Genomic DNA, 12835 nt, shown 5'->3' on the forward strand with positions numbered 1-12835 from the left:
TTCCTGATCGGATGGGGAGGAGAAAACAGCCCGGTGAGAGAGCGCGCGGGCGGCTGCGTCTGCTGCCTCGTTTCCTGCCAACCCCTGATGAGCAGGGGCCCATATGAGGTAACGGTGTGCGGGGTCCGTATCCCGTATGCAATTTTGGTATATTCGATAGGCTAGGAAGGGAGTGCAGCCTTGTTCGACGTTCCGACAGGCCCCTCGCGAGTCGGTGATTATGTATTTTGAATTGGAATGTGAGGCCGCGAGAGCAATCGCGACCTCTTCTGCTTGTGTTGCACTGCGGGCTCTGAAAGTTAGGCCGTTAACTGTGTTGCTGTTATGAACTACCGCGACCGTGTACCATCCCCCGTGGTGAGGGCCGGAGGCGTCCACGTAGTATACACCTGTTTTGTTGCCATAATATCGGGCTAGCGCTTCCGCTCGTGCCAGGCGCCGACCATTATGGTCTTCATGTGACATGTTTGCTGGAAGAGGCCGCACGTGGAGGGCACGTCTCCACAGTTCCGGGATGCGAAACCTGTCTTCCACTGGAGGGGTGTGTTGGATATGGAGTCGAGCAAGAAGGCGGCGACCCGACTCCGTTAGCGACAAGCGCGTGTACTGATTTGTAAGGTGCGCCTCCCGGAGCTCCCGGAAAGTATTCACCACCCCAAGAGCCATAAGCCGGCTGTTTAAGTAGTGATGGGGAGGTCAAGGGCACGTTTAACAATTTTGCGAAGGATGACCTCAAGGGCGTCCTCATCTTGTTTCCGTAGGTGGAGATAAGGAGTCGAATAGAGAATTCGACTAGTTACGAAGGCGTTTGCCAGCCGCAAGGCATCCTTACTTCGTAACCCTCCGCGTTTGTTGGAAACCCGGCGGACCATGCGGCCCACCTGGTCCCCCACCTTACGGAGTTTGGCCAATGTAGTGTCTGGCCGCCTGTGTTTGTGGATGTAGAGTCCGAGTACCCGTATCTCATCACTTTCGCGTATGGGACCACTCTCAAGAGAGAGAGATATTTTAGTTGTGCACTTCTGTGAGGGGCGGAGGTGCACAAATTCCGATTTTTGAGGGGAACATTGAAGACCGCAGCGGCGGGCGTAGCGGTCTACTATCGTCGCCGCTGTTTGCAGGCTGGTTTCAATGTCTCCTGTGCTGCCCTGCGTGGCCCACAGAGTGATGTCATCGGCGTACAGGGCGTGCTGCACGCCGGCGACACCACTCAGCTGGGCCGGCAGGTGCATCATGGCCAGATTGAAGAGCAGCGGGGAAAGTACCGCGCCTTGAGGGGTTCCCCGCGTGCCGAGTAGGTAAGGACCATGGTCTCTATCTTGAATTCGAATGTAGGATTGACGATCCATTAAAAATTGGCTTATGTATTGGAATGCGTTGAGGCCACAGTCGGTGTGACTTAAATTAGTGAGTATGATCTCATGTGTTACATTGTCAAATGCCCCTTTAAGATCCAAGGCGAGTACTACCCGGTCATTATGGGAGCATTCGAGGGGGTCCAGGACTTCCCGATTGAGTTGCAGGAGGACATCCTGTGCGGATCTGTGTGGGCGGAATCCGAACATGGTGCTCGCAAAGACTTGTTTGTGTTCAAGATATGTAGATAACCGATCCCGCACCATCGTCTCCATTAGTTTGCCCACACATGAGGTGAGAGAGATGGGGCGGAGGTTATCTGTGTCAATTGGTTTGCCAGCTTTAGGAATAAAAGTGACCAAAGCCGTTTTCCACCAAAGCAGGATATTTCACGGCAGTCGCAGCGTATGAAGACGGCACCGGGGTTACCGCCACTCTCCGAACTAATTCGCCTGAAGCGGCGGAAGCAGCCGCCATCTCACTTGCTCTGGCCCACTCCACCATTGACAAAAACGTCACCGAAATTTGCACAGATTCCCAGGCCGCGTACCGCCACTACCTAAAGGGCGTGGCGACGCCGGCAACACATCGTATTCTTGCCACAGCCACCTCTCTCGACCAAACGGTTACTCTGTCGTGGGTCCCTGGGCATGCCTCGATCCCCGGTAATGAGCGCGTTCATGCGCCGGCCCGAGAACTCTCCTTCCGGGCCCCGGATGATCACGCACCCAACCCTGCGCAAGAGGCCCCATCGGTCCTCTCTACATATCATCAAATCACCACATTCTACAAACTCAGCCGCATGACACTGCCACCACCCCAGAGAACCTCGTCGCCCTTATCCAGCGCCACATGGCGACAAATACAGACAGGCTGTTTTATTTTCCCCCCCACCGTCTCTCATGCTTTGACCCCACCTTTCCTCCTGATTGTAACACCTGTGGCGTGCCCAGATTCACACTTTTCCACTACCTTGGGAATGTCCTTCCCCAAAGGCAGTACCCCCCCCATCCCCAATCCCACTCATTCTTCCTGGGAGGCTGCTTTACGGACCGCTCAGCCCGCCGGCCAGAAATGGCTGGTGGATCGGGCTTTACGTGAAGCACAAGCCCGTGGACTCCTGGACCAGTAGGAGAGCACCCTGGAAGAATTTTTTTTTTGTGTGTGTAATAAAGTTGTTTTCATCCTTCCATTCCGGGAACTGCGGCTTAGTACCAGGGTTCGAACCCGAGAGGTTTTACGTTTTAAGCATGAAATGCTTTTAGCCCCCGTTGTCGGCAGTGTGGTGACGTCACGCCGAGACCGAGAGCAATCATCCGGGCACTGAAATCCACTCATCCGGGCTCTGAAACGAGAATATCCGGGCACCGTACGAGACTTAACGAGATTTAACGAGACTCTCTAAGCCCTCCTACGCGACCGGCATGCAAGCGCCGGTTGGTCTCCAAAGGAGTAAAAAAAGATAACTGCTGCCAGTGCCTTCTCAATGTTTATCAAGATATCAGTCGCTGTGCGTTTGCTAATGCACGGACTTATAATTTCCGATTTCTAATAACGCATGCAAAAAGCACATAAATGCCACAATACACTTCGTTGCCACACGTGATCTCTTAGGGGCTTCGCGCATCGAAGCAAAGCCGCGCAGGCGCACAGGGGCCCGGGGGAGAAGCGCTGCGTTCAAAGGGCAAGGCATCGCGCCGAACGGGTGGTGGCGTTCCTCCCTTCCATTACGGTGCGGTTCGGGTGTCCACCGAGATGGCAGAGAATTACTGCGCCATTTCCTTTCCTCAAAAAACCTTGCGTTCAAATGGCAAGGCATCGCGCTGAACGGGTGGCGGCGTTCCTATACCTTCCTGTACGGTGCGGTTCGGGTGTCCACCGAGATGACATTACACCCGTAAACATTTCATGCTTACTCTACTCTCGTTTACGGGAGAGGCAGAGATTTTTTTTTTTTTTTGTGTGTGTGTGTAATAAAGTTGTTTTCATCCTTCCATTCCGGGAACTGCGGCTTAGTACCAGGGTTCGAACCCGAGTGGTTTTACGTTTTTTAGAAAGGCTAGACGCAGTCTGGCTTCTCGATGTACACCTCAACCGCGCAGAGTTGACGAGGAAAGGAGGAGAGAGTGAAAGGAGCAAGAGAGAAAAAGGCACCGTAGTGGAGGGCTCTGTTAATTTTGACCGCCTGGAAACCTTAACGCTACCCGCTTCCACGGGCTGAGCAGTCGGACGCGCTTACTGAGCATCATGTCGGGTACCTTTAGGAGTGGCGAAAATTAGCTCTCATTTCCCTCGCCTTTCCCGAAGCAGAAAGGGTGAAAGCAATATGGCAATTAAACTACGCGCTCCTGATGTAATGCGCAACGTGAATTCTGCGCTCAACTTGATGTTCGCACGTGCACAGTGCAATGATTATGTTGTGATAAATGGGGAAACTAAAGCGATCAACAACGTTCCTTTTGGGGCCATTTGGGAGGATTGCGCTTCGTTGACGGGCTCGATTGGCGATTTTTGTGTACCGCTGGCCTAGTATGGCTCTTGCTGTGAGGGACGGTTAAGGCGACAAATGTGAGGAGGAAGGAAATACGAAGAAAATTAACATGCCACAATTATTAACCACAGCGAAGTACTTTCTGCGACACCTAACCTTTTTTTAGAGCGCAGCTCTTTGGCGCCCGTTTCTGCGTAATGACTGGATCCCACATTTCTATCACCCTATCGCGCTTATAGGTACGTGGGGTGATTAGAGAGAAAAAATTCAGGGGCACTTTGACTGTCTAATGTGCGTAGAGGCGAAAGCGTTTTCCACACCACTTTGCTTATGTGACACTGGTGACGTCACCACTGGATGACGTCACACATAACTGGTTGGTTTATTGGGGTTTGACGTCACAAAGCAACTCAGGCTATGAGGGACGCCGTAGTGAAGGGCTCCGGAAATTTCGACCACCTTGGGTTCTTAACGTGCACTGACATCGCACAGCACACGGGCTTCTAGAATTTCGCCTCCATCGAAATTCAGCCGCCGCGGCCGGTATAGAACCCGCGTCTTTCGGGTCAGCAGCCGAGCACCGTAACCACAGAGCCACCGCGGCGGGGCTGATGACGAAGTAATGACAATCACTAATTAGTAACTAATTACCTATTACTGACTAAATGCTAATTAACTGCTAATTAATTACGCTTAACCTTCGCCTTTAGGAGTGGAACGCGACAACGTGTTGTAGCGCTGCCAGGCAGTCCACGGAACGCCACCACCGGTTCGGCGCGATGCCTTGCCCTTTGAACGCGACGCTTTTTGAGGAAAGTAAATTTAATTCTCTGTCATCTCGGTGGACACCCGAACCGCACCGTACAGGAAGGGAGTAACGCCACCACCCGTTCGGCGCGACACCTTGCATTTTGAACGCAGCGCTTTATGAGGAAAGGAAATGGCGCAGTAATTCTCTGTCATCTCGGTGGACACCCGAACCGCACCGTAAAGGAAGGAAGGAACGCCACCACCCCCTTCGGCGCGAAGCCTTGCCCTTTGAACGCAATGCTTTTTGAGGAAAGGAAATTCTCTGTCATCTCGGTGAACACCCGAACCGCACCGTACAGGAAGGGAGGAAGTGGGAGTGAAAGAAGAAAGAGAAAGAGGGGCCGTAATGAAGAAACTGAAAATTGTATTTGAGGAAAGGAAATTACGCAGTCACTGTCTCGCATATCTCGGTGGACACCCGTCAAAACGCGGACACATCTGTCGACACGGACGCAGACACGGCTGCCGACACGGACGCAGACACGGCTGCCGACACGGATTGCTAACGACATCATGAGGCATTAAAGGCTTTCGCCTTAATATGGGAAGCAGGCATTGACAACGTTGTGCCAGAAACGCTGCGCTGAAGCCATAGGCCGTCGGCGCTCATTGTGTTCGGTGGCGTCGGCGTTGACAACGTTTACACTCCGATCATTTTAAGGAAAGGAAGTGCGCGTAACTGGCTCCCTGGGACAGTGGACGCCTGAATCGCGCTTATAGGAACGTGGGGTGATGAGAGAGAGATGGGGGCTGCAGGCGTTACCGCAGACAACCGTGAGCGAACTCTCGCGATCAACCATTAACTATACCACCTGCCAGGGTGGCAGGGTGGGTGGGGACTTTAATGTGATATCAAGACAAGCTGGAATTTTTTACCACTTATGTGGGAGAATATCCCGTTCCTCTCGCTCGTAACGGCTCCCACAGCTGTGACCACCTCGCGAAATACTTGCACAGATCTCGTCTTAGAGAAGCAGGCATTGGTGCAGCAAGTCGAGAATATATGCATCTATTTCTCCCTTAATAAAAACCACGCAACACTCTGGCGCAGACTACAGGCACGCACTCTCCCCTGACCCCTTACCCTAGCCCACTATCATCCCTCCTTCCCCACTCCGGCGTGCGCCCTATGCCCAAGGTCCTTCGCTTCTTCCCTCCACATCCTTTCCCTCTGCCCGGCGGACCCTCCCCCGCGTGACCTAAAGAACCTCAAGAGCTGGTTGGACTGGGAGACCCTGCTGCGCTCGGAGGACCCGGCCGTGCAGACCATAGCCACCGGCCGGGCTGCCAGTGTTATGGACCTTAGGAACATAAAAACTTGAGTGCAGTGGGGTCGTACGGGGACCCTGGGGCGATCCCCGAATTCCTCTTACAATAAACTTTTCTCTCTCTCTCACATCGCGGAGCCCCGGAGAGCTCCAACTGCGCATGCTCGAGGAGCGAGTGACGTCACATGCAGCACATCTGGAAAGGTGGTGGTGAAAAACATTTATGGGAAATTAAGTTTTTTACAGAAAGGTGATTGGGGTAGGACCCTATTGGCCCTTTCCCCTTACAATACTGGGTGGAGCCCCTATTCCGGTGCCCCATTGGCAAGCAACGCCGCCCACGTCCGTTGAACCAAAGCCTTTTGGCTTTTTAGGTCTTGAAAGCCGAGCAGGGCCGCCTCCCAGTCCTCTCTGGTGGGGTTGGGGTTGGGGGGGATAGATGGGTTTGACTGACACGCCCAAACCATGTGGAAGGTGTCAGCCACCTCCCCACAGAACTGGCACGTGCCATCAAAGGATGTATTGAAATGTTTAAGCACCGCCGGGCACAGTACAGTGTTAGTAAGAATTTTGATGAGGAGGCGCTCGTCAGCGCGATCCAAACCCTTACAAGGTGCCGGGTAGCGCCGGTGCTCCTCCTTGTAGTAATCGGTGATTTGTTTGAATGTAACGGCCAGATTGCCTGATTGGGAGTACCCTTCTAAGGACAGGGAGATAGCCCGGGCAGAGAGTGCGCGGGCGGCCTGATCGGCCTGTTCGTTTCCCTGGAGTCCCTGGTGACCGGGGGCCCAAATCAGGTTGCGTGGAGTTGGATCTTCGCATCGACAGCTATATTCCAGACATCTGGAAAGCAGCGCGGAGCCGCCGCCGACTCCTCCGCTACGCGGGTGACTCAGAGGTGCCGCCGCCGCTGCGAATGCCGCGCCGTTGCTTCCGCAATTCTACTTGGGAAGCAGCGCGGAGCCGCCGCCGACTCCTCCGCTACGCGGGTGACTCAGAGGTGCCGCCGCCGCTGCGAATGCCGCGCCGTTGCTTCCGCAATTCTACTTGGGATGGCCATTTTTTTAGGAAGGATAGACGCAGTCTGGCTTCTCGGTGGACACCTCAACCGCGCAGTGTGGGAAGGAAAGGAGGAGGGAGTGAATGGAGCAGGAGAGAAACAGGCACCGTAGTGGAGGGCTCCAAATAATTTTGACCGCCTGGAAACCTTAACGCTACCCACTTCCACGGACTTAGCAGTCGGGCGTGCTTACTAAGCCGTCATGCCGAATACCTTCAGGAGTGGCGAAAGTTTGCTCTCATTTCCCTTGCCTTTCCCGGAGCAGAGAGGAAGAAAGTTAAAATACGCGCTCCTGATGTTATGCGCAACGTGAATTCTTCGCTCAACTTCACGTTCGCAAGTACAGAGTGCAATGATTATGTTGTGATAACTGGGGAAACTAAAGCGATCAATAGCGTTCCTTTTGGGGCCATTTGGGAGGATTGCGGCGTTGATTGGCTGCATTGACGATTCACTGTACTGCTGTGCAATTCGTGTGGTGTTGGCGTCGTTTTTGTCAATAGCTCCCTTAGCTCTGGCGCGCATTGCACCTACGGCATCGACGGCCGCACCCTTGCGGTCGATTTCTTCCTGAGTGGAAGGATGATGGTGATGAAAACTTAATTTGGAACAAGGGAGTTTTGGACACGTCGGTCCTTGGGCCCCCGCACGGCCACACTGCACTCAAACGTTCATGTCCCGGTGGCTCATGACGCTGGCAGCCCGGCATGTGGCGATGGTTTGCTTGGCCGGGTCCTCAGAGCGCAGTAGGGTCTCCCAAGCCTCCCAAGTGGTATACGGTGCTTCAGGCCCCGCGGGGGAGGATCTGCCAGGCAGAGAAAAAGAATATGGTCGAGAGTGGCTTTGGGGTGGTGGCAGAGGGTACAGGAAGGCTTCGTGTGGACTGGGTGATATCGCGAGCGTATATAAGTGGAGGGCAAAATGCGTGTTTGGAGCCGCCTCCAAAGTGTCGGATGGTAATTGTCGAGGGAGAGATGAGGTGGGGGGTAGAGCCGACGCTCGGCTTCGCAGGCCTGCGTCATTTCACTGAATGAGTGCATGCGCTCCCGCGAGAACCCCAGGTCGGAGGCAGCCGGTGCCCGGTTGAGAGAAGCTCGGGCTAAAGCGTTGGCGGCCTCGTTCCCAGGATTCCCGGAGTGGGCAGGCACCCATATCATCTCCACATGGCGGAGCGGGTGCGCGGCGAGGGAGTCCAGTATGCGAAATGCAGGGACGTGAACTCTCCCGCGAATAAAATTTAGTATGGCAGTTTTAGAATCTGACAGTATATATCGAGCCTCCGTGCGTGTGATGGCCAGGGCAATGGCGGCCTCTCCGGCCTTCTCGAAGTGGCAGCGGGGATATGTGAAAGATAGCAATCGGTTGGAGGGAAGGGTTTGTTGCGTCAGAGCGCTGGTGGTGTACGCGCCAGCCCGCCGCTCCGATTCTTATAGTTTTTTCGAATTGTTGGATTCTTTTCTGTTAGACAGTTATCCTTGTTTTCTTGTTGGTGATTTTAATTGTGTTGTTTGATGGACGCGTGGGTTAAGCTACACGGCGATAGTTTTGGTGGCACCTGGGAGCGGGGCATGTCAGCCAGCCGTATAGATAAGTTCCTGTGTCCGCGAGAACTCGAGTGCTGTTTGGTGTCCTGCGATGTGCTCGCGTTTCCCCGGGCACCCCACGCATTAGCGATCATCGACCTCTGTCAGCAGTACTGGACATGGGCGGGGGCGCCCCACGTGTAGACGCATGGCGTATGGATCCATGTCTGCTGACAGGTTGGTCGAGCGTGGTAGCACTTGAACACGCGCTGGGAAACCCGGGTGGAGACGACGAGGGTCCCATGTGCTGGGGCGATAAAAAAGCAGTGTGGCGATCGCTCTTGGTCCGCGAAGGGAGGCAGCCTAAGAGAGAGAGAGAGAAAACTTTATTGCCGGAAAAGAAGGGTTCCTGTATTCTTAGCAGAAGGGCCAGGTGGCCGTTAGCTGATAGCAGGCCAGTTTCTGATCCGTCCGTGCTACGACAGGTGCGAGCAGGCAGACTGGACGAGGCGCGGCAGGTTCGCGTCGAAGAGGGGATTATGCCTGACAGTTCCAGGAGCAGCAGTGCGACTATCATCTCTGACGCCTTTACGCGTCACTTTTGGCAACTGTTTGTTTCTGGCGCCGGACGGCGGGGCTCAGCCTCCTTAGTTTTTGCGGACAGCTGCCACAGGTGCCGAGTGACCTTGGGACACAGCTTAGCCCCCCTGTTAGCTCCGAGGAGTTTTTCGAGACAGTCAGAGGCATGAACACAGCCTCAGCTCCAGGCCCTGACGGTATTCCCACCAGCTTCTATGTTAGGTTCTACACCGTCCTGGAGGAACACCTCCTCCGGATGGTGAACGCCTTTGTCAGGGTCGGCGAGAGGCCGGAGTCTTTTAGAGACACTCGCGTAGCGCTCATCTTGAAGCTAGGCGGGTGTCCATCCGACCCTCAGGCGTGGCGCCCGATCACTCTGCTTGATGCAGATTACAAGATCGCGGCGTCGCTGCTGGCTAAAAGGTTGAGCAAGGTTTTAGCGGTGCTCGTAAGCCCTGCGCAGACCTGCAGCGTGCCCGGACGCTCGGTTTTCTCGTCTCTCGCATTAACGCGTGACTAGCTCATTCGAGAACGGGAATACCGGGTTGTTTTGTCTCACTCGATCAGGCGAAAGCCTTTGATCGTGTCGAGCACCGCTACCTTTTCGGCGTCCTCGAGGCTTTCGGCTTTCCGCCGGAGTTCGTGGAGCGTCTAGAACAGCTGTACTCTGGCCTTACAACGTTGGCTCTACCAGCGTCTACGAGTTACTAATAGCATCCTCGATCAACTGCACCGGTGCGCACCTTACCGGGTCAGTTTTTCGTTGCCCCGACTCGCACCCGGAAAATCGGCGGTTAGCAGGGGTGCAATCCCGGCAAGCATTGCGGGACGCGTGCTGCGGACAAGTCGCCTTTAGCCGTACACCGTGGCTACAGTGTACTAGTACCGTGGCCTCACGCGATGGAGCAGAGAAAGCGGATGGTTGCCACTATTGATGAACTGCTGTCAAGTTCGTCTGATAGCGAAGATGACATGACAATCGACTTGATAGCCTAAACACGGCGATGAACGACCGAAATTTCGTTGATCAGGTCGTCAGGCGCCTCGCCGCCGTACCGGAGTGAGCGTCTGTTTACATTGCACTGCTTGGCATATATAGCTGCAGTGTGCATGGCCTTTGACATGTGAAATGTGTGATTTATTTGCAGTTCCGAAAGCATTTTCGGGTGAGCAGGAGCGTGTGACCGGTGTTACGTGGTTTACAATCAAATGCACGCGCCAGAAGAAAGGCACCCTAAAGGCGGCGCTGCATGCACGAGCCCCTCCGGGGTGCAGCTTGTCCTCGATGTGGACCCTCGCCGGTGCGCCACCGCCGCGGTGCGCAGGGAACCGCGCTGGTTTCGGGGCGCACCCGAAATGCAAATTAAAACAAAATAAATGCTAGCGCCGAGGCTCTGAGATGCGGGGAGGACTCTGCGTAGACGTTCTCACTGCTGTTGTGTTTGCAAAACCATTCCTGCGAACCGTCAGCGCTCACCACCTGCGTGCATATTCGTCGGCGCCGCCGCGCCCGCAAGCAACGGCTGTGGGGACGCGGCTCCGAGGGAAGCAGACGACGCGCTGAACCGCGTCACCGTCGCTATAGCAACACTGCGCATGCGCAGAGAGCAACAAGGTGATATCGAGTGATGAAAGCCTCTTTCGCCACGAACTTGTCCCATGAGCCATGAGCGTCTGCTTTCTGCTTCGCATAGCCATGCTCATCGCAAGTGCTGACCACTCCTCCTGACACGAAAGCTTTCTCTCTCTTTCTAAGTGATTCTGTGCAGAACTTGCGACTGCCGTGAGCAATCCGTGGAGTACAAGCTGCAGGAAAAGCGGGCAAGTTCACCTTTAGCCGACCTTCTTCCAGCGAAAAGCTCTTATCAATCCTTGCGCAAGACCCGTGCAGTTCCGTGTTAATCTGCATTACAACTTCAGCGCTGCAATGCTCAACAACTGGATCTTGGTCGGAGTCTCCGGGGTCACCAGCGGCGGCAAGACTTCGCTCGTCAATTACCTGCAACAGGTGTTCGAAGACTGCGTCGTATTACATCAAGACGTATACTTCCGCTCCGAATTCGACGAGAACCACGAAATGATCGTCGAATTGAATCACGCTAACTTTGAGGCACTTTCGAGCGTCGACTGGGACAAACTTCTCGACGCTGTCACTGCGTGCACGTCGCAGCCGCCGCGAGGACCGAATGGGCTGCTGATTATCGACGGTCATATTATATACAACCACCCGAAGCTGGCGAAACTATTCGACAAGCGGTACTTCTTCACGCTGCCGCGAGAGGAGTGTTTCGTCAGGCGTCAGACGCGCACTTACGACCCAGCCGACGTGCCCGGTTACTTCGAGAAGGTTGTCTGGCCTATGTACCTCAAGAACTTGCAAGAGGTGAAGGACTCTCAGAATGACATCGTTTACCTCGATGGAACGCAAGACATGAGAGAACTGCACCAGAAAGTGCTGGAAGACTTGAAGAACTTCCTAAAACAGCATAGCCTTGATGTCAGAAAGTAGCATACAGATGTAGGTCATACTCTTGCAGTGTGCGAAGCGCAGTCAAGTGATAGTTGCGGTGGTGCAATATTCAGGATATGCAGGTCTAGTTTTCCCTTCCGACGCTTACCTCTGCGTAGTAACGAAAAGGGGAATTGAGAAGCTTCTGCAGAGCGAGCATGTGCTATCATCGAGACACATCTAGCAAGGCAAAGGTGCGCATAATCAGTCTCTCAGTCTCAGTACCCTGCTGTAGAGCTATGCGTACTGCTGTAGTGTAAGACTAAAGAAAAATGAAGTTGCATAAGCACTTGTTCTTGGCAAACAGTAGTCTTTCGTTTTCCCATCAAGCGTACCATGACTACATATGCTCTATTTCATGTGGATAAGCCAGCAATTGCGAACAGGCCGAAAGACAAATTCTTATGAATGGGTGTTTCCAACGTTAAAGTTGAAGCCATGAAAAGGACCACAAATATGAGTGTGCGACTCACTTTATTTTTTATATATAGTATTCCTTTGCAAACACAATCTTTTTAATGCCTTTTCAAGTTATATACAGAAGTAAAAATAAATTTTCTGAATGCGAACGAAGTTCTCCCTTCCATCGTGGCCATCTTCTTTCGATGGCCATTGTTTGCCACAAGCAGTGGCCTTTGAGTTTTCAACCAAACATACACGACTACAAATGCTCTCCCTTAACCCATTCGTGTCTGTTGGTTTCCAAAGAAGAAAGTATGAATAAATTTCTAGTGAACTTTGTGTTCCCTGTTATATTGCTCGCATCTGTACATAGAAAAGTTATGGGGGGCACATAAGGTACTTGGAAATGGGAGAGCATTGAAATTCTATTCTAATTCTATTCCAGTTTTATTATAAATCTTTTCCTTTGTAGTTGCTGCAGTTATAAGTACTATACTCCATTTCATACATAGCACGCAATGATGCAGAGGCTGCAGAAGTAGTGCGTCCACGGAACCGTATTACTCCGCTATGTATCATTCGTTCTTCTCAAAACTTATGTCAGCATCTGGACAGATACAAAGAGCGATATAAACCGAAGTTTCAGCATTGAAAATCATAGTCGAAGCCGTGAGGCGCTCAGTGTTCAGGTCCTCTGGCTACTATTTTCAGCAAGTGTGAACTACTTTTTGGGCGCGGATTCAGTAAGAGCGATTCGCTCTACCAACCACGTATCATATCGCCACATGCAATTCTTGCTTCTCGAAGTCTCGGTGAGCCACAGGACGAAATTCTGGC

At 53.2% G+C, this 12835-nt stretch overlaps 1 protein-coding gene across 1 annotated transcript; it reads left to right on the forward strand.

Annotated features, from left to right (window-relative positions):
* Nucleotides 1–10906: 10906 nt before the first annotated feature.
* Nucleotides 10907–12165, forward strand: LOC149332539 (nicotinamide riboside kinase 1). The gene has a single exon (XM_089558165.1). It carries the CDS (start codon nt 11015–11017, stop codon nt 11594–11596), a length of 582 nt encoding a protein of 193 aa, XP_089414291.1. The 5' UTR covers nt 10907–11014; the 3' UTR covers nt 11597–12165.
* The last annotated feature ends 670 nt before the right edge of the window (nt 12166–12835 follow it).

This window comes from Amblyomma mixtum, chromosome 8 (assembly GCF_055824585.1).
Source record: "Amblyomma mixtum isolate Tamu chromosome 8, ASM5582458v1, whole genome shotgun sequence".
NCBI classification, from domain to species: domain Eukaryota; kingdom Metazoa; phylum Arthropoda; class Arachnida; order Ixodida; family Ixodidae; genus Amblyomma; species Amblyomma mixtum.